The sequence below is a fragment of the Crocodylus porosus genome, unplaced genomic scaffold, assembly GCF_001723895.1.
Source record: "Crocodylus porosus isolate Cpor-Errol unplaced genomic scaffold, CroPor_comp1, whole genome shotgun sequence".
NCBI lineage: Eukaryota > Metazoa > Chordata > Crocodylia > Crocodylidae > Crocodylus > Crocodylus porosus.
The window spans coordinates 7,819,201-7,847,091 of record NW_017728913.1 but is presented as its reverse complement, the minus strand read 5'-3'; the positions used below and the strand labels follow the sequence as shown (position 1 = coordinate 7,847,091).

Genomic DNA, 27,891 nt, shown 5'->3' with positions numbered 1-27,891 from the left:
CTCACTTGTCTCTATAAAAGAAAAATGGATGTCACTTCCTTGTTACAAGATCCTGGGAAGTGTAAACTGATGTCAGCTTATTGGCAAGGCTAAACATTCTCCATTGAGATACTTGCCTTAGATTCTAGACTCACTCTTCCTGCCAGGAAAGCCACTGGGATCCATAAAACTAGGGCTTGGCAACATGAGGTTCATGAAGATAGAGGGTACCTATGCCTCTGTGCACCCTAGAGTTAGACAAAGAGGGCAGAGTGGAACTGCACTAGGGCTGGGCAGCTTGAGTCCACACCCACACTGTCACCATTTCCTCTAGCCCCCTTCTCCCTGGCTGTGGCATGGTTGCATCCTCTAGCCGAGAGGTTCCCAACCAGCGGGCTGAGGCGGGCTGCCTGCAGGGTCATGGCACGAGCCCCCCGCTTGGAGCCCCGTCCATCCACCCAGCTGAGCGGCTTCCAGGGTCACATCTGAGCTTCTGGGGTTAAAGCCAAGTGATGGGGGAGCCCTGGGAGGGAGGCAGCTAGCTCTGCACACTCTGTCCTACTCCTGCCGGGCCATGGTAAAAAAAAAGGTTGGGAACCACTGTTCTAGCCACTGGGAAGCTGCACTGCAGCTGGGAGGTGGGTGGGGACAGGGAGAAGCAGCAGCACTGAAGGCACTATTCCCAGCTGCCTGACCCCTTCATGCATTCCCCCAGGCCTCAGTGTTGCTGCCACCCAACCTGCATCAGATCAGAGCAGGGTTGTTAAGGCCTGTGGCTTGTTAAAGGTTGCCAGCTCCTACATAAAATCCATGACCAGTGGTCAGTCTTTCGGACATATTTTAGGGAAGAGAGAGTCTAAGCCATATGGGGCTATGCTATCCAGACTGATATTTATGAACCTAAGGGTGCTGCCGCTCACCTACGTCAGCTGGACACTTCCATTTCAGGCAATGCCTTTACTGAGCAGGCAGCATGGTATCTAACCACAAGGGGATACACCTCTATACCAGGAGAGGTAGACTGGTCAGATTCCATTTTTTAAAGAGGGCAGAAGAATGTGAATTGTCTTGCAGGCACAACCAAACACATCTCAATTATCTCTATCTCAATTAACTTTCCTGTGTTGAACACTGCCAAGCACAAAGAGCTGACAAGCAAGGGCTAGAGGAAGATATGCTTCCAGTCATAACATGTGGGAGGGAATGGGGGGTGGGGGAGAAATAAAAATCAATTGATGCATTCTAGACTGGATTTATTGCACAGACTGAACACAATGCTGAATAAGAAGAAAAGGCAGAGGACAGAGTCAAATCTGTAGTAAGATATTTTAACCAAGCCCTGCCAATGCAATGAAAATGCCAACTCTCTGTCCTCTGCCTTTTTCTTTCTTTTTTTTCCCCTCAAAGTCATGAGTGCTTGAGCCTCATTCTGGACTAATGTTGAATATTGCCTCCAGTCAACCAATCTTCAAGTGGTTATTTGGACTGTTTAGGCTGGGGAATCAGAGGCAGCTGGAGATGATGCCAGTCACCTCACTCCATCGTGTGCCATTAGCTACAGAAACTAGTCTCGCAATCACACTGGCTCAAGACACAGTTCAGCTCAGGATGGTTCTTTGTGAGCCCAATTCCAAAAGGGTATCAGGAAAGCATCACTACAGTTCTGGCCGATTGTGAAACTTGCTTTGCTTCCTTAGGACTATAGAAGAGAAAGGAGTTTGGTTCTAGCTGGGCAGCTTTAGATGTCAGAATTCCTAGGCATTGGGAATGGTGCTGTTCCCAGTGACAACAAAGGGAAGGAACTTGCTAGATGGAGGCTGCAATGGAAGAAATCCCAGGATGGGGAAAAAGAGGAAGACTTCCCAGAGGATGAAGTAGGATGTAATGCCTGGGGATGTGCTAAGTTGAGAGAGGAGTGGGACTTGATGAGCAATTTTCACAGTCATTCGGGGCCCTGGAATCCAGCAAAGTTGAGTAGGCCTGGCTCATACTACCTCTCAAAATCAAGCATCAAGAGAAGTGTTTGGATGCTTCCTCTCAGCAGAAATTGAGATTTACCTCAATGAGTGACTGGATCAGCAGCATGCACCACAGAAGAGTGAGAGGCTGTTAAAGAAAAAGGGTTCTCAGAGTGTTATTAGCTCAGTGAAAGCCTCTTCAGTGTTACTACCTGGGAAAGGGATGATGAAAAACTCAGATGCTTCAGGCAGGCATTTTCATGTCTTGGCCTCTCACATGAACTGGTCTTTTTCACTGATGTGCATAGTACATACCAGCATAATCTCAGAAAATCACCACCATTGTATATAGTGAATTGAAAACACTGAACACATTATAAAAATGAAATGTTTTAAATCTTAAAAAACCAATTAAGTGATATTCTGGAATGTCTAACTGGTGAGAAGAGGGAGTAAACTAAATGGGTCAGAAGCCAGTAGCTGCAAAGGGGTGACATCAGAAAAACTTTAGAACCTCTTTGACCTTTTTTTGAGATGGCAAAAAGGAAGAGATTATGCATAAGAACAGGCAGGTCATCAGCGCCACTTCATGAGAAGAGATAACAGAGTGACAGGGAAGGGAAAGGAAAAAAGCAAAGTGGCATTTAAAAAAACAATTCTTCTCAGATTTTTAAAAAGTTCCTAGTATCTCTGGGTTTTTCCAAACTCATGGAAGTGCACAGAGGTAAGAGTAAAAAAGCAAACTTTCCTAGGGACCGCCAGTGTATTACATGTTTTTTGTCCGTCGTGGGGATTAATAAAAGAAAAAATATACAAGAGAGACACTGCATATTAACTAGTGACAAGTGGGACTGTTACTGACAGCAGACATACAGGGAGAGAAGTCTCCACTTCAATACATTCAATCATGCATCAGTGTTAAGGAGTTGGTCCTATCTGAAGGCAGAATATAAATTCTGAAAACTTGTACTGACATTTCCTCTGACTACTTGTTCAGTACATTTCACCAGCTTACCTGTCTGCAGCTTCCATGTCAAAACAGAAACGTCTATCTATAGTATCTGTATTTCTTTTGGTACAGTAGGTAAGAAAGAAGGCTTCCAAATCACCCTGTAAATAAGAGAGATTATTATATGCCTGATAGTAGAGCTAAACTGAAATCCAAAGAGTCAGCAAGCCACTGATGCAAACTAAATATGATAACCTGTATTAAAATAATAGCAAAAGCTGGATTGGAACTGACAAATGCAATAGAATTGTTACAGCTGCAAATCAGTACATAGTACTGCAGAAATCTCAAGGTTATTTTACAGATTGCAGGTGCAGCAAATATAGAACTTTTTGTTTTAAAATATGGGAGTTTAAACATCTTAATAAAAAGAATTACTATTTTCCAACAATGATATCATCAGGATAAATTTTCTGTAAAAGACTGTCACTGTACTATTTTTGTCAAAATAGTAATATTCCAAATTCTACTTTATAGTGTTTAAAGCAATATAAGGGAGTTCTGATATTCTGAAATTTGCCTCGTAGGGTATGCCTTCCCTTCAAAACAAGCCTCTGTATATTCAGATAATAAACTGTCCACCCACCCTTACAGTACCCAAAGACTAAATACCTTAACTAACCTGTGAGTAACTCAAAGTAAACTGCTCCCTATAAGCATTGGCTTTCACCATAACATGCAGCTATTTCATTTTAGCAATGTTGCTTTTTCTGTGCATCCATACCTATAGATTTCATTGTTTCATCTAGGAGGACTTAATGCAATTGCATTAAACTAGTGTGAAAATATCTGAAAGCCTCTAAAATGACTAAGGACCAGAAGTGCTATTGCCTTACAGTAGAACTTGGTTCTGAAGTCAGCTGAGCAATTTTGAAAGTTTTACCCAAGAGCCATATAAGCAAAATGAAAATAAAAATATTTCAGGAGGGATTATGCACACAATCTCCTTTCTATCAAGAACACTCAAATATGATCCCCCCAACAAACCCCATTGTGAGAAACTTTTAAAATTACACTTAAAAGACAGGGTAAGAAACAGCATTTGAACTCTAAGATTGACCAGAAGATATAAATGCCTCTTCTGTCTTCTATTTTTTCTTCTGCTTCTTCATTTAACCATTTCAAGCCTGATCCTGCAACATGCTGAGCACCCTCAATTTCCAATCACTTCCACAGGAACTGAGGCATTCAGCATCCAGACTCTTTAGCCCTGAATATCAAGGCTATCAGGGAAAGTGTATATTAAGATTTTCAGTGCAAATTATGATGCCAATATGAAAAGGATTTAAAGGATTCCTAACCAGGCTCTCTTCCAACTCTCCCATACAGCTGCATTGCAAGAAGAATACGGATGGAGAGTATAAAGGAGAATCTCCCAAGTTTACTGTATTTTCTTAAGTCATACTTTAACAAATTAAATCCCCACAGTGCAAGCTAGATACTAAAAAGACAGAGAGAGGTGTATTCTACCTCTTATAGACGCTGTTCTTTTAGAAGCAAGCAACTGAAATTTCTACAAAATTCTTATCTACTAAACCATTCCATTATTTTAGTTTAATATCCTGAAAGGGCAGAGTGTAAATTGGATGAAAAAGAGATATTTGATATATCTTATCTGGCACATTCTCTCATTTAGATACATGGCATGAAAAAAGTAAAAGTGAAATATACTTACTGCTTTCCCTCCCGACCTGTGTTCAAATGGGATCATGCTGAATGTTTTTGTCTGTTTCTTATATGTGCAGTAGTGTTTTACCCAACTGGAGCCAAATGGGGCAGGTCCTTGAACGAAACGGAAACATTAATTTGGTTCTCTTGCTTCAGATAGTTTGTTGCCCTTTGTCAGTTTCTAGCAAGAGTATACTTTGTATACTATTAGATTTATAAAGAAATACTACATTAATATACCCGAAGTCAGCCAATGATGAAGCACAATAAAATATTAACTTCTGGGTAGGGGTGCACTGATAGAAATTTTTGGGGCTGATACCAATAGCCAATATTTAAGGAGGCACACTGATACAATTTCTGATACAACCCCCTCCAACTGGTAAGTCCATGTGGTGGAAGGAGAGGAGGGAGGGAAGGGGTGGGTGGGGGGCAGATGAATGCCCCCTGCGGTGCGCGAGCAGGCAGGGGCAGGCACTGCTCAGGCAGGGCAGGGGGCTGGAGCCATGGCTTGTGGTGGGGGGAGGCAGCTCCCACTGCTGCTTACACCCTGAGGCAGGGAGGTGTGCCCCCAGATCTGCGTGGGGCAGGGTGGGCTGCAGCTGAGGCTGCGCGAGGCTCTTCTCGGCGGTAGCTAGACTCGAAGCGGGCACCAGCAGTGCGGGGAGGATGCTGCATCCACCCCAAATTTTGCTGCCACTCTGCTTCCAGCGCCACCACCACCAGCTGCCCAGCACAGCCCCAGCTCAAGGCCCTGCCTCCACCCACATGGTTGGAAGAACCAGGGCTGTGCTGGGTGGCTGGCAGCGATGGTACTGGGAGCAGAGCAGCAGTGAAATCTGGGGTGGATGAAGCATCCTCCCAGCACTGCCGACGCCTGCTCCGAGCCTAGCCCCCTCTGAGAAGAGCCCTGCGTAGCCCTGGCTGCAGCCCGACCCCTGCCATGCAGATCCAGGAAGCACCCCCCTGCCCAAATTATGTCCTCCCAGGGTGCAAGCAGCAGCATGAGCCACCTCCTTCCCCCACCCACTGCCAAGCCACAGCTCTGCCCCCTCCCGCCTGGGCAGTGCCTGCCCCTGCTCCCTCACTCACCACAGGGGGCATTGATCTGCCCCCCCCACCAATGCCCCTTCCTTCCCCACTCCCCTTCCACCACACTGGACTTACTAGCTGGAGGCAGCTCTCTCTCCACACTGCCAGCTCTGCTCTTTGCTGCCTGAATACTGTGCTGCAGCTGTGTGCAGCATGAGCATTTATTGGCCAAACTGTCATCCCCACTGGGCAGCTATCTGATACAGACAGTTTTCTTTATATCGGTACTGATCCAATATTGGACTGATGTATCAGTGCACACCTACTTCTGGGTAGTATTCTGTTTAGTGATGTATGCTGCATTTTATTCTTTGTAATTCAAAGGAAAAGATCTCTATAAAAGGGTCATTTCCATCATTACTGCTAGAAAAAGACTGTTATCCCTACAACTACTTTCAGTGAAGAGTCCAGTGAGATCAGTCAGACAGATGTCTGATTATCCAAATATGTGGAGGAGTGCTATCTTCCCAGAATGATGGATAAGAACTGCAGTTCCTATATGAATATTAGATTAAAGGACACCAAAAATAATTTTAAAGTAACCTAAAGCAGAACACTTATTTATTTATTTATATAGTACAGCATATTTGTTTTCATAGGCATTTCCACTTTATGTAATTTAGCTCAGTAAGTCAAATGCACACCAGGATACTTTAACATGACTCCTAGTTACCTAGCATTTTCTGCAAGGTTTGTTGGGACCTTTACATGTAACATACGCCACACTAAAAGTATTCATGCTTTTGTCATCTCCAAACCTTTTACTGTGATGCAGTATCTTTGACAAATCCTGGAAGCTCTAAATCAGTAGGGGCTATAAATCTAGAATTTAAATTCTGGATTCTGGTGCCTGCAATTGTGAACAGAGCCAAACTCAGACCAAGACACAATGTAGAACTTGAAGCACTAATGGTGCTATAAGATATAAGATATACATATAGATATTAATGTAAAACTAAGTTATTTATAAAAACCAACTTGCTTTATGCTCCATTACAAGCAGCTGGAATCTGCAAGATAATATTAACTGTTAAAGCTTGGACTCCAGTTTTCAGGAGTTGGCAAGATGAACGGTAGTCTCTTCACTCAGAGTTGTCACACCTTTAGCTTGAATTGGATATAAAGGTGGATATACCCATCTCCCGTAAGCAGCCACTATATTTCCCAAACAGAACCACTGCTGCAAAATTCAGAAGTATGACTGGCCAAGCAGAAGCATAAAGCACCATATTTGACCAACTACTGCCCCTTGTAACTCATGAAAAAAGGTTGCCAATCGAGTCAACAGGAACTGCTACTGACATATTCCTTTGCTGCCAGCACTCAGGAGCTTGTCCTGCTAAAAGTTGATGGTCTACTTCAAGGTATCCACACTTCCCCTAGACTCTAATCTTGTTAGGAGAGCAACCCATATGTGCATGTGAATAGCTGCCACTCATGTGCCTCAGAAGTACTGCCTATTGTATATCCAACCAAAAAAAATGCCCCCCACAGGAACTCAGAAAGGAAAAGTTCAGTAAAGTGTAAGTAGAGCCATCCTTGGCAGTGTGTGTGTGGCGGGGGGGAGGGCGCAAATCAGGGCAACTAACCTGGGCTCTGTGCTTTGGGGGCCCCCACGGACAGTGCCATACAGGCCCCATGCCATTGGCATGTGCCACGAGCACCACCACTCTCTGCACAGTCACTGCGCGCCACCGGCTTCCTGCTCCAGCTGCTTGCCACACTCCCTCCTGCACAGGTCCCGCACAAGCTGATATGCCCCAAGCCCCACACACCCATAGGGTCAGCTCTGAGTGCAAGACCTCAAAAATCACCAGGATCTCAAGGTACTAATGTTGGAAGCAAGTAGAGCTCAATTTTTCTGAGACTGGATCAGAGTTTAGGATTTTTTTTACTTTTTTCTATTTCAAACTTGAGATAGAATAATAATATTAATTCAAAAACAAAGTATTTGTGAGAATCTTGATTAAAAATTTCATTCTGGATTTTTTTTTTTTTTTTTTAAGTATGTTGTTCCACCAGATAAGACCTGAAATATTGATTTTTTAAAATTATTCTAGACCTGCTTATGTATTATATAAAATGACATTTTCATGCAAAATACAGTTGAATATAATGTTTTTCCCAGGACTAACATAAGATGTGTGGTCTACATAAAGGGGACACTAGAAAAAATATGGCTGTTGGAAACCCTAGCTCTCTAAGATTCCCCAGCTCCCTTAAAAGTTCCTATGTAGTTCCTCATGCTTTCCAACTTATCATAAAATAAAAAAAAACCACATCTTAGTAGTTTCAGCAGTTTGTATTATTGTGCAAACATTGACACAAAGATGCCAAAATGTTTATATTTATTTATGGACAGGAAAAAAGGAATGAAAATATACAATGCACAGAACACATTTGAGAGGTTTGTGATTTTAAACATAGACACATTTTTTAAGAGTGCACAGACCTTTAAAACTAAAAAATATATAAAATTTGAATGATTTAAAAACCAGGTTTGAATTCGCAGCAAGTTGTCAAAGGTTAATATCACTACTTTCTTCAACTATATTGAAAAACTTATAAAAGTAAGTTGGCATGAAAATCACATCTTTTAAATACACGACATATTAGTATATCAAGATTCATGCTATCATCTGTTCAACATGTAGGCCTGTTTTATCCAGCACTGATCACAATTAATTAAAATACGTAAGTAAACTATGAAGTGACTCAACCTAAACTGGCCTGGTTTTCCACAAATATTAAAATGCTCAGCAGTTCTGAAAAAATCAGGACAAATATATAGTTGTATCAGTAGTTTCATAACACGTGCATGCTTTGTTTAAGCAATGATTTTGTTTAATAAATATTACCTTAGCATCTTTATTTTGGGGATGATGAAATGGAGGTTGCTAGTTATATTAGTAGATATTAATTCTTCCTTTAAGTTACAGTAGTTATACAGTAGACAAACACACCACTAAATCCAATTTTTTATATATATATATATATATATATTTTTTTTTTTTTTCTTTTAACAGGTGTTTTTATAATGGGTTTTACCTTTAATAAAACATTTAGTACACAGTGATTTGAGAGTTGGTGCTATACTTGTTTAGTCTGGCCACTCAGTATAACTCTGGAAAAATCACAAGAGCATTCCTCACCTCACAGATTCTTCATCTGGAAGGTAGGAATGTTACAGGTTTCCTACCTAACAGCAATCTGCTTACTTGATGATTATATAGAGCTCTGAGATAACCACATGAAAAGCACAACATTATGTATTAAAGTATGATATTAACATTATAATAAGGGTAACATATAATAAGATTAGAATATTGTGAATTACAACAATGTACTTTTCTTAAAATAGACAGCTCGTTCAGAAGAAATTGTATCTGTATGGGACAATGTGCGATTGCATTTGTGCACCGTGTGTATTTGGGGCAGCACCAGAATATAAATAAATTAGAAATATATCTTACTTTTCTCCTGAACATAAAGGTAGCCTTCCATTGTAAACTGATCAGCTCTCTTATGTTCCTGAGGATTTCGCTTGATTTTGTTCATGAGTTCCTCTACCTCCGACCTCGTTCCTTCAAAACGATTTCTTGTCTACAATTAAAAAAAAAAACCCACTGAGAAAAGCAGTAGCAGAGGAAACAACTATTTTTTTTGACAGAAAGAGGAAGTTGCAACGATTGATGAGAAAATGGGAGGATGATTAAAGTTGGTTTGTGGTTTCCAGCAACCTCTGTTCTTGGAGTATTCTTCAAAAGACAAAGTGTATTTTAGGCAATAGCTGCAATAACTGTGAGAAGGGAGCCAGGAGATCTAACAGGAACAGGTCTCTAAAGAATCTGTTGTTCTATTTTAGGGAAAGAGCAGATGGAACAGTAAGCAATGACCATCTCATGGCTGAGCCTGCATTTGAACATGTTGGATCCATAGGCAACATATGTGCTATAAATGTTAGCTTGATAAATAGCATGCTTTCAGGTCAGAAAAGGTGACGCTTTCAGTAGTTACTAGGGAGAATGTATAAGTAGGTCATCACCTATTCCTGCATATTCTGTGACTGCCCACAGTGCCAGACATCTTGGTATGACATGAAAGAGTACAGAAATCTTTTTACTATATTTTAACAACTCAGTCCATTTCTTCCCTCCTACTACCCTTCAGAACCACTCTCCCAAGTCCATAAGCAACAGCAGCTTTTATTCAGAATATTAACAACAGCCAGAAAACAAATCACATCACACTAGGAGTCATACGTGACTAAACTAATTCATTACACTCTAGCAAAACAATGAGAGTTTGTTGTTTTGAGTGAACACCTCTGATTATAATGTCCACTGTCTATCAAGAACTGCCATTCATCCAATAAATAACTATGCCACAAAATACATGCTTTTACTGTATGCCTGTTTGTTTAAGCAAATCAGACATACAAATCAACCTACTGAATTTGTAAATGGGGAATTTACCAAGCTATTCACTTGGGCATACAGCTTCCATTTCATAATTTGGGTAAGGGCAAGAATGGCAGTTGTATGTTCATATGATTCACTGCATGTCAAAAGCCACCTTTTTGTAATATTCAGTCAGACTACTTGCACTTGGTCTGATTTTTCAAAAAGACCTCCAGCTATATACACAAAAAAATATTGTACATCTAAACAAAGCATGCACAAGGCCAGTTACAACATGCACTTGACTAGCCAGATATGCAGATTCCAGATTTATGCTTGAAATAAATGTTACTTGTACTGATATGGCACACTGGCTTTCAATGAGCCTATGGAAATCAAGCCCTAATGATCAAGTTCCTGCTAGGTCAGCCTTTAGAATTCGCATCATAATTATTTTCTGGTTCTACTCTCTCCTCAGCATCTACACCTATTGTAAAGGAAGGTTGCAACTGCTACAGTACTGTCCACTCTGCAGTGTATACAAAGAACAGAGAGGGGACAAGAGTGAAGGCAAGATAGGGAGGACAGTGGAAAAGAGATGGGAAGAGAGAGAGATGGGGGAGGAGAGGGGAGAGAGAAACAGGGCAGAGGGAGAATTTTTAAACCTTTATTATACAAGCTAGCCAATTGCCCATGGAACCAGCATGTTCAAATGGCATCCTTCACCTGAGCAAATGCATAGGCATGGTCTTGTCATCACAAACACCATCTCCAGACAGTGACAAATACAAGAACAGCTGGAGACACCCTCACCCTAAGCACTGGCACTTCCTGGATTATGTTATTGTCAGAGCCTGTGATGAAATGGATGTCCATATCATGCAAGTCATGTGAGGAACCAATGACTGTTGGACAGATTCCCATCTTGTCAGATCCATTATGAACATCCACCTTGCTCTGAAACAACAAACAGCCAAAAGCCACATGCCACATGAAGGACTCAACACCAAATCTCTTCAAGACACAAATGTCTGTAAGGATTGCCAACAGTGTCTCCATGTAAAGCTTTCTGCCCTATCCACAAATGAAGGCAGCATTGAGGAACTCTGGAAGAGGTATGAAAACACCATAGAATCATAGAATCAATGAGTCGGAAGGGACCTAGACAGATCATCAAGTCCGCCCCCCCCCCATGAGCAGGAAGGAGCACTGGGGGTGGCAGGGGACATAAGACCCCAGCCAGGTGCCTGTCCAGTCTCCTCTTGAAGATTTCCAGGGAAGGTGAGAGCACCACCTCTCTGGGAAGCCTATTCCAGGCTCTGGCCACCCTTACAGTGAAGCTCTGGCCACCATTACAGCCTTACAGGCCATCAATCTGGCCTGTGCTGAATCCATTGGTTACACCACTTGTCAACAACAAGATCAGGTCGATGTAAGTGACACTGAGATCCAAGCCCTCCTTGACTAGAAGAGAAAGGCTCCTTCTACTTGGCAAAATGACACCATCTCAGCAGAATAAAGTGGCATATCAGCTCCTCAAAGCTGAAGCTCAACAGAGAATCCAGAAATCAAAAGTCAGTAGTAACAAAACAAAGCCAAGGAGATCCAGGTCTATGCTAACAAACATGTTATGCATAGATTTTTCCAGGCAACAAAAGCTATCTACAGCCCAATTTCCCATGGTCCTACTTTTTTACAATTGCAGGCTGGCTCTACATTCCTCAAAGACAATGAATCTATCCAAGCTAGATGGAAAAAGCACTTTGAGGCATTCTTGAACCATGAGTCAACTGTGACAGATACCACAGTTGTGTCCATCCATCCCCTGACACTCTGAAAGCAGATCCCTCTCCAATGCTCCTATTCTAGAAGTCTGGCATGCCATCAAGAAAACCAAAAACATTAAATCTACTGGACTGGATGCTGAAACCTATAAGGCTGGTGGTAAGGAACTGGTACCGAGACTTCGTGAATTTATTGCTCGAATTTGGATCCCCCAGGACAAAGAGATCCCTGGGGGATCTGAGGAATGTCAACATCATGACTATATTTATGAAAGGAGATAAAATTGTGTGTGGGAACTATCAAGGTATCACCTTCCTTTCCACAGCAGGCAAAATCCTTGCCTGCATCCTCCTGAACTGTCTTCTACCTCTTGCTGAAGAAGTCCTGCCAGAATCTCAGTGTGGTTTCAGACCATCCTGTAGGACTACTGGCATAATATTTATTGCCTGCCAGGTTCAAGACAGGTGTCGGAAACAACATCAGGACATATATATGGCCTTCACTGATCGTGAAGCCTTGTGGAAAATATTGGCCAGATGTGGATGTCCTAAAAAGGGCATCAAGGTCCTGGGGCTGTTCAACAATTAGATAACTGCAACCACTCTATGTAGCAGATTGGACATGGATCCATTTGGCATTGGAACTGGGATCAAAGAAGGATACATCATTGCCCCAACCCCATTCTCCATTTTTTGACAGTCATCTTACATCTCATTAAGGACTGCCTTCCTTCCAGAATTGGCATTGAACACTGAATGGATGGAGAGCTCTTCAATCTGGGTTGCTTTTGCTCAGAGACCAAAGTATTCAAAATAACTACCATTGGCCTTCAATATTCCAACAACTGTGCCACCCCTGCACACACGGAATAAAACCTCCAGATCACACTGGATCTTTTCAGAGAAGTCTACTGAAATTCGGGCCTCTCTCTCAGCATTGAGAAGACTGAAATGCTCTATCACACGCTCCAAAATTTGCATCGAGGAAAAAACCCTAATGGTAGTCAAACATTTGGTAGCCCCATCTCTCAAAGTGAACAGTGCACAGAATTTGATGCACAAGCACCTCCTTCAGGAAATTGTGATCATGATCTCCAGAAAGACACCAAGATCCAGGGGTACAATGCAGTCTTCATCCCCACCCTCCTGTATGAATACAAAATGCAGGTGACCTATCATCGTCATTTCAAGAGCCTGGAGAGGTATCAAGATGCCTCTGGAAAATCCACCACATTAAATGGGAAGATCACCCCACAATGGACACCAGTATCCTAGCTAAAGCCAATGTTACCAACATTGGAGTTGGTGATCCTGATCACCAACTTCACTGAACTGGGCACCGTGTGGATGCTTGACTCTCAGCTCCCAAAATCAGTGATTTGCTCCCAGCTTAGTAATGACCTGAGATCTTTCAGTGACTAGAGAAACACTACAAGGATACATTGAAAGCATATGTCAAGGAAATGGATGCCAACATTGAGAGTTAGGAGAAGCTGGCTCCCAACCCATTCCAATGGTGCCACAACCTCAACCAAGTGGCAGCCAGTTCTCAGGTAAAGTACCATGCCTTCAAAGCAGAGAAAGGAAAAGGAAAGGAATCTCAGCCTGCAGCCTACTCTCCTCTGTGAAAAGACCTGCAACTTCTGCAGATGGGTCTGTAGCTCAAAGATTGAACTCTCAAGTCATTTGAAGACCCGTCAATAAGCTGTGGTAGAGATCATCCTCAAATTGAAGGACTGCTGATGATGACACATGTGGGACCAACTATCCATCTTCTTCCTTGCAGAAGGTCCCATCAATGACCCAACATGAGACAAACTGGTCCCTGTTTTGTTTCAAAGTGAAATTTCAAATTCAAGTGTGACGTACCCAAACCAGAAAAGTTGGAGAGCATCATTGGAGCCAGCCCCGAAAACTGGTTTCTGCAGCTTTTAGGCTTGCCATCTTGGCCTGGCCCAGCAGGAAATCAGCCAGGAAGATCATGCTCCCCCTGGCTGCTCAGTACGGGACAGTGAAGAGATATATAATCTCAGAAGAGTCCAAATCCAGCATGCCAAATAGTGCTGAGGGCAGCAAAGGGGAGCTGCAGCCAGGAGGGAGGGGATAGTCCATGAAAATACGGAAAAGTCTTCTGCACCTCCTCTTTGCAGAAAGTGCAGGTTGCCAGTGCCACCAGGTTTAAGTGGTGGACGTAAGGCAACACTTTTCTTGGCGATGGGTAGCTTATAAAGCTTAAAGGGTGCCCCAGGTTGGACAGACTTGCTCTGGTGTTGCTGGGCACAGGAGGGAGAGCTGAGTGCTGGGCCTGCCATTCTCACTGATGTCCACAGCTGGAGAAAGACAGCAATAGAGGGAGGTTGTCTAGTGAGCTGACAGTGGGGAGGACTTGTCACAGGCAGAGGTGGGTTTCTGGGGTGGTAAGCACATCCATGGGAAGGACAGCTTTCACTTCAGTCAAAACATGCAGAGCAAAATGGACAGCATAGGCCCAGCCAGTCAGCCAGAGCTTTGGCTGAAAGCTAAGTTGAAGAGGTGGGTCAGCTTAAAGGTGTGTGGCCAAACCAAGAAAGCAAAGAGGCTTCCAGAAGCTCAGCTCGGAACTCCCTGCTGCAAAACGAAATTTTGCATCAGGGACTCCTGCAGCAGTTTTGGAAATCACCTGCCCTGGCATCTCAGAGGTAAATCTGTCAGGCCTGAAGATGCTGCAGTATAAAGGCAGCAGAGTGTCCCAGCTGAGGTGATCAGGATACAACAGGAAAAATTCCCACTGTTTGAGGTCCCCCACCCAACACAAGCAAGCAAAGGCCAGTTGTTGCCAGTGGAAACATTCCCCAACAAAAAACAGGCACTGAAGGCTTGCAGGCAGAAGGCAGCCATGCTGCTTGTCAGTTTTATTAGCATCTGACCTCCCTTGCTTGTGGGTAGGCACAGGATAGCCCGCTGAAGCCAGTGGTGCCTGTGCCAGAAGTCCACTAAAAGTTTCTGGAACCTCTTAAGGAGGATAATTTGTAGGTCAAGGATGGCATACCTGTGACACAGAGTATCAGCTGCCAAGCTGTTGATGACAAAGACCCAGGCTCGGTAGGAGAGGCTCGGCAGGCACCAGTGCCACCACTATAGTTGTGCCTCAATCTCCTCAAGGCGGCCTTCCCAGTTCCTGGGTAGATACTAGGAGCTGTCATATCGTTAGTATGTGCCGTCACCATAAGTTGTATGGAGCAATGGCCAGTGCTACAAATCAGAGGGTCAGGCCCATCAAGCATTGCCACACTGGAGAGGAAAGGAAGGAGATGGGGAGGGGGACCCCGTGCATAATGGCCAAGTACAGACATTCAGGGCGTTAGGGGGAAGTTAAATCAATTCAAAATGGCTGCCCAATATCAGGTAAGTCCAGATGGGGGGGACTAGTGAAGAGATCTGCTGGGGGATGGAAGGGAGACACAACCCCCAGTGAACCTACACCCTCATCTCTCTCCTTCCCCTCCCCATACTGGGACGGACTTGTTCAGCTCTCACAGCTGCAAATGGTAATAAAGGTGGCTGCACCCCAAGTAGATTGAGGGATGGGGGTTGAAAGGGTGGCTGGTCAGGGGGAGGAAAGAGGGAGCAAGGGCCAGAGGAGCAAAAAATAGTCCAGTGCAGGGGGTAAGGGAATGTGAAAAGAGCAGCCCGGGGGCTGGGGCCAGTGACTGGGTTCTCTCAGCCCCGGGGCTACACAGGGAAAGAGTACACAAGTTCCATGATCCAGTTTGACCTAAATTGAATAAGTTTGATACTACACAGATCCAAGTTTATCTTAAACTTAGTTCTGCAATTTTTTAGACCTGTTTGTGTGCATGGAGCTTCTGTACAGTTACAGGTTTAGACTGATTGTCACTCACTGAGACGCAGCACCAGAACAAGCTAAGTTTAAATTGGGTGACCATTTTGAAACCTATTTAACCTCCTGAATGTCTGCACTTGAGACAAAATGTTGGAAAAGCTATATGGACTATGGTGGCAGTGTTAATCAGTCCACACGCATTCAGGTTTTATGTTCACAAAATATTTGTGTCTGGCTATCACAGAATGCTGAGTTAATTCAAATCCTTGGCTTTGCAAACCTAATTTTGCTGAAATTCTCGCCAGAACGTGTCACTTCTGAATTTTATCAAATTTTGCACACACATACACCCCAATTTTTTTCCTCTAAGCCTTGTAAATCGCACGTGCTGAGGCAAGTTAAGCATGGTCCAGGAAGGTGATGTCAGACATTCTATGGACATTTCAGCAATCTTTCCTCCTAACCTCCGTTTTCTCCTATTCAACCCAGATATAACATTAAGTTCAGATCAGAAATGTCAGGCTGATCCAGCCCCACAGGTTGGATGACTCACCCAGGGGTGGATCTGGAGCACAGAGCCATGTCATTTGGCCAGCAAGGCCAGAAATTTGGCAGCAGCAGTGTTAACTGCCACAGCTCCAAGAGCTCCAGAAGCTGCTGCCCAACCCCCTGCCACATTTCTGGCTCTAGGGAGAGCTTTGCAGGCCAAATGATAGAGCTACATGCTCCAAATCCAGACCATGGGCCCAGAAACTTGACCATGGAGTAAGCAGAAGTAGAATTAGCTGCACAGCAATTAACATTGGTATCCTCTTTCCACCATCAAATTTCTGATGCCAAAGGCTAGATGATATGGCCGCACTCTGAACTGGGCGCAGGAACAGATAAATGTTATACTGTGGTAGCTCACACTAGCCAGATGTTATTGAGCCTTACCACTGGGTGACAGAGAAGGAAGTAATAGTCAGCTTTTCTTTAGCTAACTGCTACCTCAGGATGGATGCAGACAAAACTTAAACCAGAGTAACTCACGCCAGGAGGGTTCTACTCCTCCCCTCACAATTCTTGATTCTTTCACCTACTGGATGGGTGATATCATAATGTACAAGCAGCATTTCTGCAAGAAGTTGGACTGAATGACTTTGAGGTCCCTTCCAACCCTACGGGTGTGTCTACACATGTTGATACAGCGACGTTGTTAGTGCCATCATTTAGTACTTCCTTTTGAAAGAATTATACCTTATGTTCTTATGGACTTATAAGTCAGTGTCCAAAGCCCACCAGTCTCTCCTTGCTCAATTCTGCACCTCAATCTCCAACATATCAACCATTTCAACTGTAACATGGCCAAAACCTAAGTCATTTTCTCTTCAAAATGTTCTCCTACTTTGTCTATCTTTACATAGCCATCCAAGTTCACAGCCTCAGAATACTGGACTCTTCCTTTTATGCTCTTCCCACATAATGACTATTGTTACTAAGTCTTACTTCTTTTCCCTTGCAGAATTTTTTAAATCCAACTCATCTGTTCAATCCAGCTTTATAATCAAAGTGAGATATGACAGTTGAGAATAATTCAACCTGTTCTCTGACCATGACACTTTCACCTTCAAGCCTCTCTACTGACTCACTTTCATCTACAAGTTCAAATTTAATTCCTCATCCACACTTTCAAAACCTTGCATGACTCCACCCTCATCTCACATTTAATTTCTTGCTCAGCTCAACTCACATTTTTTTTTTTTTTTTTTTTTAACTACAACCACAGCATCAGACTGAAAGGCGCCTTTATGCCCCTCTCCTACTCTCAGCTTTGTCCTTGAAATAATCACCCACTGCTGGTGGGATACATACACTCCCCTTTCGTTCAAGTCCTTCCAGAAAAGGCCAACTTTCTTTGATGTTCCCTAGCACTAATTCAGAATCATCAAATTCTCCTTGCTAACCTAACATAACTTGAAGGGAAACTTCATGAGTGAAGACAGAAGATTTATATGTACAACAAAAGAGGAAATGAAAGAGCAGTACCATCAAGATGTGATCACCACATCCTTCAGTAATCAAATATGACTGTAATCTTAATCCTCACTTTTTTCCCCACTAGCATCTACTTTTCCAATTCATTAAATTATGTCTAAACTTAGACTGTTATCTCCTAGAAGGATGGCTTGTGTACTAATTCCAGTCAGCCCTGAAGACTAATAACCAGCTAATAGCTTAATGAGCTGCTTGCTGGCATATTAGGCACCAGGCCTCCTTCCTAGCCTAGCAAGGAGTCACTACTCCCCCAACGCCATTATACAGCAGCTTCATTCTTCTGTTAAACTTATGCAAAAATGTCAAAGAGGTTGTTCAGCCCATGCAGGGCTACTCCTTTCAATCCCCTTACTTCTAGGTCTGCTATAGAAAGGAGTCTGTTCCCATTCTGCAGCACTTTCATCCCTTTATATAAGAGTACTCAGCTGCTTCCCAGGCAAGTCTAACAATTGTAAAGGTCTGGTTTTCCCCTTAAAATGGGGCAATGTTACATATAGCATAGGTAATAGCATGGTGCAACCCATGTGCTTCAAGAACACAATTTTCTAATAGTGCTACTTCTAGCAAAGAATATCTAGGCTGCCACGCCATTCTTTCTTAGGCTCTCAAAGGAGGTGCCACCAAGTTTATCAAGCATTAAGAAATGTGATCACTTCAATTTTATGTTCTTCAGTTACATCCAGTATATTCCTACTGTAAATGACATTCTAACCTAAATTTAAAAATATACCTAAAAAGGTCAAGAGATCTATATTCCATTGCTAGTCCCAACTTATGAAGAGGATGACTGTTTACCAATCAGAACGTTAAACACATGTAATGTGAGTATAAATGAATTTGAAAACATTATCTAAAAAGATATGTGTCTATGACAAAATCAAAGTATTTTAAAGGGTATTACAAACCACTAGGTGGCAGGACTTACTGCATTATCAGTCATCAGATAATGGTTTATTCACTCGTACAGCTGGTTAGCCAGAAGATGGCATTATATGCCTATACTTTAAGTGATTAAGTAACATTACTCAGAAACTATTGATTATAGTCGACCAAATACAGTAACATACATTTTATCAGAGAAAGTTGGAAATAACTTAAATGTAAGAGACATTGACTTACATTTTGAATATTAATTTGTAGATCCATTTTGTAGTGATTAAAGTCTTTGGCAAGTTCATATCCTTGATGATAGAAAGTGAACAAACCCTGAAAAAATGACAGCACCTGAAGTAGAAGCAGAAGACAATTTCAGTTATCAGAGAAAGGTTGTTGTATTTTCTTGCAACCCTTTAGAAAATTAAAACCAAAAATTGTTTTTTGTTTATTTGTTTGTTTTTCAAATGTCCCCTATTCACAATGAACTAGTTAACTTAATTAACAGAATGGTAAGGAAAAAAAATCAAAACAGTGAGAGTAATAACGCAGGAAAAGATGGACCTCTGTATTATGTACGAGAGGCAGTCTGATTTAACAATACTTTGAAGCTATGTTAAACGGAGCATTTTAAGAGTGCTTTACCACCTTTACAAAAATAGAATCGTAGGTTACATTCTCAGGGGAAATTAAACAGAAAAATAATTCACAGAACCCCACTATATCAAGGGGTTTCAAACTTTTTTAGCAAGTGTACCCCTTCTGGTGGTGGCAGCTGGACGCAGAGTGGGGAGAGGACGGTGTGCTCACACATGGCAGCCACCACTTGCCACCCACTGCCTTGCACTGCTGACCCTGACGCCCAATGCCCCATGCCACAACTGCACCCCGAATTCCCATGGCCAGTTGCACATATGGCTTTGCAGGCTACTGACAGGCCTCGTACCCAGCCAATTGCACACCACTCCAGCAGCCTGCAGAGCTGCACATGCAGCTAGCCATGGGAAAGCGGGCCGGGCGGTGCCTGCGCAGTGTGCAGAGGGGCGCCACTGCCTTTGCCCCCCACTCCCTCCTGGGAGCGGGCATAGAAACACACTTCCCCCGCCACTGCCATTGAGACCCTCACAGCAGCCAATCAGGACAGCAAGATGGGGTTGGGGGCGGCGAGACACCATGATGTGCCATGTGGAGCTGGCAGTGCCCAGCGTGCCCCTCCCCCAGGTAAGAGGCAAACGTGCCAGGGGAGACACTGCCGCCATGCCGCGGGGCGTGCTCCATCCCTGCTGACCCACCTACCTGCTCATCCATTCATGCATACCCCCAAAGATCTTTCTAAGTACCCCTAGGGGTATGCATACCCCTGGCTGACAACCCCTGCACTATATTGTCAAATACAAAATAAGCAACAGCATCCTCTCAGATACAGCTTGCCCAGTCTACAAGGCAAAGATTTTATCAATAGGTAGCTGCAAAGCCTCAAATTGCAAAGACACAGACTTAAGGCCTGAAAATGCATTCTACGACATACTGGTTTCAAACTAGGCTGTGAAGAAATGGCTCAAAGGGCTTGTGTCAAACAATGACTAAACAGCAAAGAGGCAAAGCGTCTGTGTACGTTTGTTTTTAAAGGGGGAAATTTTGAAAGATGTTTAAGGCCTTGTTCACCACTACTTTAAAATGAAGAAGGCAAAGCAATAAACTCCCTGTGCTATTTTACAAAGCTAACATATAGTTAAAGACTATATGTTACAGTTATACTTACGCCAGTATAACCTGCTTCCCAAACACAAGCGAATTATGCCAACATAGCACTTTAATGCCAGTAGACCTAGGCATTTATGCTAGTATAACTATGTTGATAAAAACAAAATAAAGTCTATATGCTCCTAACCAAAATAGCTATATTTGTAGAAAATCGGAGTTCTCTAGGCCTAATGAGTTTGGGGATTTAAGTCAAGGGGGCCGTTTTGCCTAGACCCCTCAGCTTTGCAGAAAAATCCATTCCCCCATTTCAACAATTAGCCTCTAAGCATTTCATTAAAATAAAAAAACTTGAAACCACATAATATTGGCCTAAGTTTAACACTGGGTTAGACTCCTAACTCCAATATGAGGAAACTTTAGGACAAATCCAGCCAGGAACTTTAAGCAAGCCTCAGTAGCATGTTTATGGATTGCACTAAAACCCAAGGGAAATTCATTCTTTCCCCAAAGCCTCATCTCTCACAAAATTTGAGAATTTCAGATTACCTGTATTTTGGAGCTTCAGGAATGCATGCAGCTTTTTAGTGAACAGTTACAAACATAAATTAAGTCTACAGGACCTAATCTTAGATTAAAAACAGGTCTTTTGATCACTAACATTTGAATGGCTATGAATTAAGTCAAAATAATCAGTTTGCCAAAAGCCCCCATAAGCCAAAACTGACAAATGATACTTTTTGTTTCATGGTTTGTTATATTTCCCCTCTGTCACTTAACTAAAAAAATAGGCTGCATTGCTTTCTTTATAAATTGCATTCCATAATACTTACAGGTTCCACACACTCAAATGTCTTTCGTTCCTGTATCTCCTGCAGCTTACACACATACTCAAGAGACACCTCATAGAAGTGTCTTCTATTTTGCTCCACTTGGCAGTCAGCCTGAATGCAAAATACAGTAATTAGAAGTTTCACAGACATAACATATTGAATGGCATGCATTAAGTATTTAAGATGGTAAATAAGATGTTCTCCAGACCAGGGACTCACCCCAACAGTATACACTAGTCATTAGTTTACTTTTTAAAATATAGAAGCCTTGACATGCTCTATATTGGAAGATTTTGTTACATTGTTTTGTTTCAGAGGGTTCATTTTCTTCACATGCAAACAACTAAAATAACATTTCTTTACATTTCCATTTAATCTTATTTCAGATCAAACAAGTTGGTACAAATATGTACTTAAAAGAAGGCCCTCTCAGGGATACAGATGAGGGAATAGCTGGATTCCTCTCCTAAAAGAGGTGGAAACTGCCCCCATTCAACCTGGAAAAGTAAGTGTTAATGCAAAAGATCCCTCTGTCTCACACCCCAGGCCCACTCCCCCTCCTCCACAAAATATGTTCATCTGAAACATATGGAAGTTTTCAGCTATTTCCTCATCTGACCTCCCTACACTTACATGGACTGAGAAAGCAAAAGATAATCTTCTGGCTCCTAATTTAATTACCTATTTGTCATGGGTTCTCAGGATGTATTGCAAAGGATATCTGTGTGACATACTGGTGGCAGCAAAACAACAGTTTAAAAAGACCCCCATTCATTCCATATATTAAATGTACAATACAGCTAACAAAATATTGGAAATTTAACAAATGCAACCGTATTTACAACCCAAGCAGCTGTTTTATTATTTTGGCTTTTACTAAGTGCCAGTGATACACTGATCCTGTGTATCCGTTATGTTTCAGCTACCATTCATTCCTACCCAGACACAAGTATTACTTCATGCAGTTTGGAAGTTAATATACGCTATTAAAAATGACACACACGTCCCAGCCAAGCCTCATGACTGCAGAAGAAATGAATAACTGGAATTCCTTTTGTTGGAATAAATTAAGAGACACTGACCACTGGCAAACTTTAAAATTATTATGGGATGGGATCTGATTCCTGATCACAACAACTGCACATCTTGCCATGCCACACACGTATGGTAGACATACAAGTGTTGGGATCAAAGACAGATCCGAAACATGCGACTGCCAGCAGCCAGATGCAAGGTAATCAGAGACTGTTGGGCGGTGGAGCTGAAGGGCTCCTCCCACTGGCAGTTTAAACTTCACATCCAGCAACCCCACTGTGGCTAACAACAGGACCAGGGGCTCTTGGTAGGTTCTGGATTACTGGGTGTGAAGCTTGAACTCCCCAGCAGGGGAAGCCCTCTGTGTCCCCTTCACCAGGAGCCTATTTATTCTCCAGGGCGGCTAGGCATGGGGATGTTTGAGTCCAGGGGCTTAAACTCTTCAGCAGGAGTCTAACTTATTTCTAAAACCATGCAATCAAGCCTGTCACACAAACTACAAGGCACAGCATGTTAACCTGCCACAGGTAAAGCAAGGGGACAACTGCATTGGTGTTCTGCTGCTGCAAGGCTTATTGAAATGCACTCAAGAAATCAAAGGGCCATGCTTTGGAGGAAGTCAAAAAAGCCCATGGTATTTTCTGATCTGACCATGCAGTAAAATTCCTTCCTGATTCCAAATGTGGAGATCGGTCTGACCTGGGGCGTAGGGGCAAGAGCCTCTAGCCAGGAACCTCCAGGTTATAGTCATATTCCCTGTTTGGACATATTTTCATCTGACCATTCAGGATGAGAGCTGCCCAAGTGTACCAAAGCCCATGCCTCTATTAATGTTTAAAACAGAAATAAAATACTAGTTCCAAGTAGCACTACACACTAATATAGTCATCTACTTCCTTCCACAGTCAATTTTTTGTTAACTCGGGGAATATAAACAAACTAGATCTACCTCAGTAACTACCTCAACACAGGCATGTTCCATGCTGCACTGTATTTTGCAGAGGCCCCACATATAGACAAACAGGTCCAGGAACAACCCTGTATTAACAGGGTCAAGCACTATTACTATAGTGTAAACATAACCACAAGACAGCTCAATTTCTTAGCTTGTTAAATTCACTTTTAAATCTCTTGTTTAAGTGCATATTCCATATGCAGGTAGGAAAGAACATAGAAAGCTAACTGTATAGCTAATTTTGTAGCTGATGACAACTACATCAACTTTCTGTATGTACATCTAACTCAAGCAGTCCACCTTTCCTCAGATGGCCTGCAATCCACATCTTTATCATCTTTGTTTTTTAACTCTCTGGATCCTCTCCAGTTTCTCTACATCCCTCTTAAATTGTGGATCCCAGAATAATGAAGTATAAGCTAGCTGAAACCTAACTAAGATCAAGAAGGACAATCATCTCCCAGGTCTCCTGTAGAGTAAGCAACCATCAATCCTCTGGATCATGGTGTACACTTAAGTAGTCTAGGCAGATGCCTAATGAATCCATTCGAGGCTGACAGATCCATATACATTATTTTTACATATGCATTGGTATTAGTTTTTCTCTACACTTCTCTTGCAGCTGCTTGACCAAAAATATTATATCTATGGTGGAACTTCCTGAGTAAGAACCACATTAACTTCCAGGATAGATTCTTTTACCTAGAAATTGAAACCTAGGGAACATGATGCAAGTGACAATTTTTCCAATTAGGTTCAACAGGGAGGTACCTCTATAGCTGTCACAGTCACTTCTATCCCCTTTATTTTTGTATAACTGTACAGACTGAGCATCTTTGAAATTGTGGTACCATTTCCTTTTTTCAACAGAGCAGTATAACTTCATGAAGTTTTTGAAGTAATTCGTCATTGGCCCATTTGTTGATTTCAGCAGGAAAACAGTTGCTGCCATATGCCTTGCTCCCAGGACTTCATTTAATGGCTTTCTGCAAGTCTTCTAATGTAGACTTGCTGCCCAAATCCACCATCTTTTTGAACTGTGGTAATCATTCAGGCTCTTTATGTTTGATTTCAATCTCACTGGAGTATATAATTCCATAGGCTGCTTACAGATGTTAAAAAACAAAAAAACCCAGCAGTTTACTTTAAACTCAGTGCACTCCTGCAATGAGCTCAATACATGCCCACAAGATGCTGTGCAGTTAGATGCAGCTTGCCCAAAATCTGTATAAACTGGGCGCTTAGTGGGGCTTTTCCGGCACTTTTATCTAACAGCTCAGGGGTTGGCAATGTTTTTGGGCAGAGTGCCAAAAACACCAACAACTTCAACTTGCAAGATGTTGGTGTGCCAGGGGTGGATGGCGGGGAAGGCATGAGGGGCCCGATCCTTGTTGTGGCCATGTAGTCCTGGCCCCTTCCCTGCCATCTACCCAGAGGTACGTATGCCAAGCAAAATGCCTCAAGGTACCACACTTTGGCATGCCAAGAGTTGCCTACCTCTATAACAGCCAACTGAACCAGCTTTAGATAAAAGTGCGAAAAAGCCCAGCTGAAGTACCCGATCCATAGATGCTGCAGAGCTGAAACTAACGTGCTGCTTCTTCCAGGAAAACCTCAGTTTTGGGGGGATTTTCTTTAAAAGTTGTCTGATGATGAGCAGGATGCTGAATTATGTTTCCTTCTGATTATGTTTCATATTCCACAGGAGGATGGGTTGATGGAAGGCTCTCCTGGGAGAGAAATTTCTCTTGTATTGAAGTAGCTCTGTGCTCAGTGAACATGCAAATGTTCAACAGGCAGGAGTAAGGGTGTTAGCTTTATAATTTTACAAGAAGGAAGCTTTCATTTAAAAAAATGGCTAATTTTGATATCTTCCATGTTGCAGGGATACAGGTTGTAGCCATATTGGTCTACAGGCGAAAGGAATCAGAACTCATGGTAGAAGTGATATCTTTCTTTAGACCAACTATATATTTGGTAATAAGTAGAACAACTAGATGCTTGGTTAATACACTGCTCTAACTTTTATCTGAGCCTAATTTGCACAAAATGAACTTTTCCAACCAGGAGATCTTACAACACCTTCAGCTCTCCTGTGAAATACAAATTTTCATTTCCACCTGGGAGAAATTTTATAATCTTTGCATTCTTCTGTGCCTGAAGAAGGGTGTGCGTCTCCAAAAGCTTGCAAATGAAGATCTTTTTTGCAAGTATCTACTTGGTCTAATAACAGATATGACCCCCTACCATGAGTTCTGAGTCATAAATGTGATACTGAATTCAGTCTTCCTGAAGTATACCATGTCCCCTGTATTTCCTTCACCCAAACTAATCACCCCGCCAAAGGAGGAAAGAAATATGGCATGCTGGTTTTTTTTCTTAACAAATTCAACTTGGCTGCTCGGAATCACCACTCCCTTCTCTAGGTTTTAACCAGTTGACTGACTTATCATTTGCTCTCGTAACTATCATAAAAGAGATCACAATAGCTATTCTAAGTGACTTTTCTGTACTGATTTTTTCAAATAAAATTCAGTGCATCTACTTTCTACTCCTAACACGAGGTTCTGCTATGCACCTCAAGATGGTTGCCTCTGGGATGTTGTACATTTCCTTCTAGGTGGTGTCATGTTTCTGTTTCAGATATCTACAGGTCTTCTGACCTTTAGATAGGCTTCTACAAATAAAGCTTCTAAAAAGGCTAAAATAACTCCTGTACATTTTTCAATAAAGTTTCTTCAGCATGTGATCAATTTTTCAGACAATTTCTACCTATGCTTCTCCAAACATTTATCTATAGGCATGAGGTTAGTCCTGACTGACTTCAATGGGACTATTCACCTCTTCAAAATTAAGCACATATATGTTTGCAACATTTATGAATAATACAACATTCAGAGATAGCATGTAGAAGAAATCCAAGTATGTTCTGGCTCTTCAAGTTACCGAGTAGCTTACTAGGTGTGAAAATGATTTTTTGTGAAGGAGGCTGCTGGGAACATTTTGTTCAGAAAAACCTTATCTTTGGGGAATTTTTAAGCATTACCAAAATATATGAAATATTCATAGACAAAAGCAGTTAAGGATTTTGGGAGTTTTTTTCATGGTTAAAACAACTCTTCTGTCTACAGAGGCACTAACAAAACTTTCTCTGCTCATTTTCCCATACATTATTTACTGGTCTTCCAGAAATAAAAACTAAAGGAAGTACAATGGACCCCTGAGGGGACAGAAATAATACCATGGAAAACAAATCAAATTTTAAGTTCTATGCTATAAAAACATCAAACCCTGCTCCCTTCTCCTGCCCCCCCATACTATTTGGAGCATCATTTCATAACATGAGTCTTCAAAAATTAAAAATAAACAAACAATCCAGCACACAGGCATTATTGCACTTAACACTGAGTATAAATATGGGGAATATTTTAATGACAATTTTCTTTCTTTAAGTGCATCGTCCAAATCTTCTCTATAAAATAAAAAGTACTAGAGTGCATGTGGTGAAAGCTTTATAAAAGTGCAGGTTTAATCATAATGCATTCATGGTTTGCTATTCCTTTAACTCTAGTACTGATTGCCTTACCATACCTTCTGAGTAGATGGCAATTTATTTTTCAACAACCTCAATGATCCTGCTGTGCTAATATTAACTTATTTGATTACCTCAAACTAAAAAGACCTGTGTCCACAGCAATGCTGAGAAAATTGTAGCAACCATACCTCTTGTAACTGCAGCTCTTTCTTCTTGGGCGACAAACTCAAATGCTTGTCTATCAAACTGTAGTTCTTCTCTGTCTCTTTGTCAAACTTCTTCTTTTCTTCCTGCAAGTAATACATTCAACGTTTATTAAAACATAAAATATGGGGACAGCATTTTATCCACTTGGTACAGGTAAGAGAGATGTGAAAGCAGCCATTAGAGAAGAGAGAATGCAAAATACTACATCCCCAAGTGAACAAACTGATATTTCAAATAGATTTTTAATCAACTGAGTGCCTGAATCTAGACCTGCTGAGCTCTGTTACACTAAATATGATCCCCATGCTAAGCTCATCTAAACATACAAATGAAGGGTAACTGCCTGGGCCAGATCTTTCACTAAACGCAACCCCAAATATATTATTAAATAAGCTTTGAAAACTGGAAGGAACCACAAACTACAGTGATGTGAGATAAAAGATGACATTACATCTGGTGCTTACCAAGACTTGGAGAGACTACTGAGAACAGACACTTGCTCGGTGAAATTTAACTTTTAGATTTATCAAAAGAGCCTGTTTCTGAAGAATTAATTCAGTAGTACTCCTTATCTCACAGGAGATACTAACATTGACTGGGTAGGTAAGATCCTATTCCTCAAGACTCACTTATCCATAAGAATCCTCAGAAATTGGAAAACATACTTATTTTTCACTTTTGTAATGAGTATACCGTGTATTTTTGCTATAGCAAACATAGATCTAGCATCCCAGACCAGAGGTGCTCCACCTCTGGCCCACAGGTCAAACGAGGCCTGCAGAGCCATCAAATCTAACACACAGGTCAGGAAATTTGGCAGCAGGGAACCAGCAGACATTAACAGTCACCCTCCTCCCTGCCAAATACCCAAACTCCAAGTCCCAGGGGTCTGGTCAGAGCCAGGCTGCACCTCCCTTTCCATGGCAGGGCTGGGTTGGAGCTGGGCCACTTCCCCTCCCCTCCCCCCCCCGAATTAGGTCATGCCCCCTTTTCTTAGGGGGG

At 42.1% G+C, this 27,891-nt stretch overlaps 1 protein-coding gene across 1 annotated transcript in view; it reads right to left on the bottom strand.

The window, feature by feature from the left end:
- Positions 1 to 27,891, bottom strand: part of ARHGAP10 (Rho GTPase activating protein 10) — a 133,101-nt gene that overhangs the window by 103,149 nt on the left and 2,061 nt on the right. Inside the window, exons 3-8 of the mRNA XM_019534330.1 lie at positions 26,871 to 26,972; positions 21,158 to 21,268; positions 18,870 to 18,974; positions 9,180 to 9,309; positions 4,622 to 4,728; positions 2,953 to 3,047 (exon numbers count right to left, since the gene is read on the bottom strand). Of these exons, the coding sequence (XP_019389875.1) occupies positions 2,953 to 3,047; positions 4,622 to 4,728; positions 9,180 to 9,309; positions 18,870 to 18,974; positions 21,158 to 21,268; positions 26,871 to 26,972 (650 nt within the window). The remainder of the gene's footprint in view (positions 1 to 2,952; positions 3,048 to 4,621; positions 4,729 to 9,179; positions 9,310 to 18,869; positions 18,975 to 21,157; positions 21,269 to 26,870; positions 26,973 to 27,891) is intronic.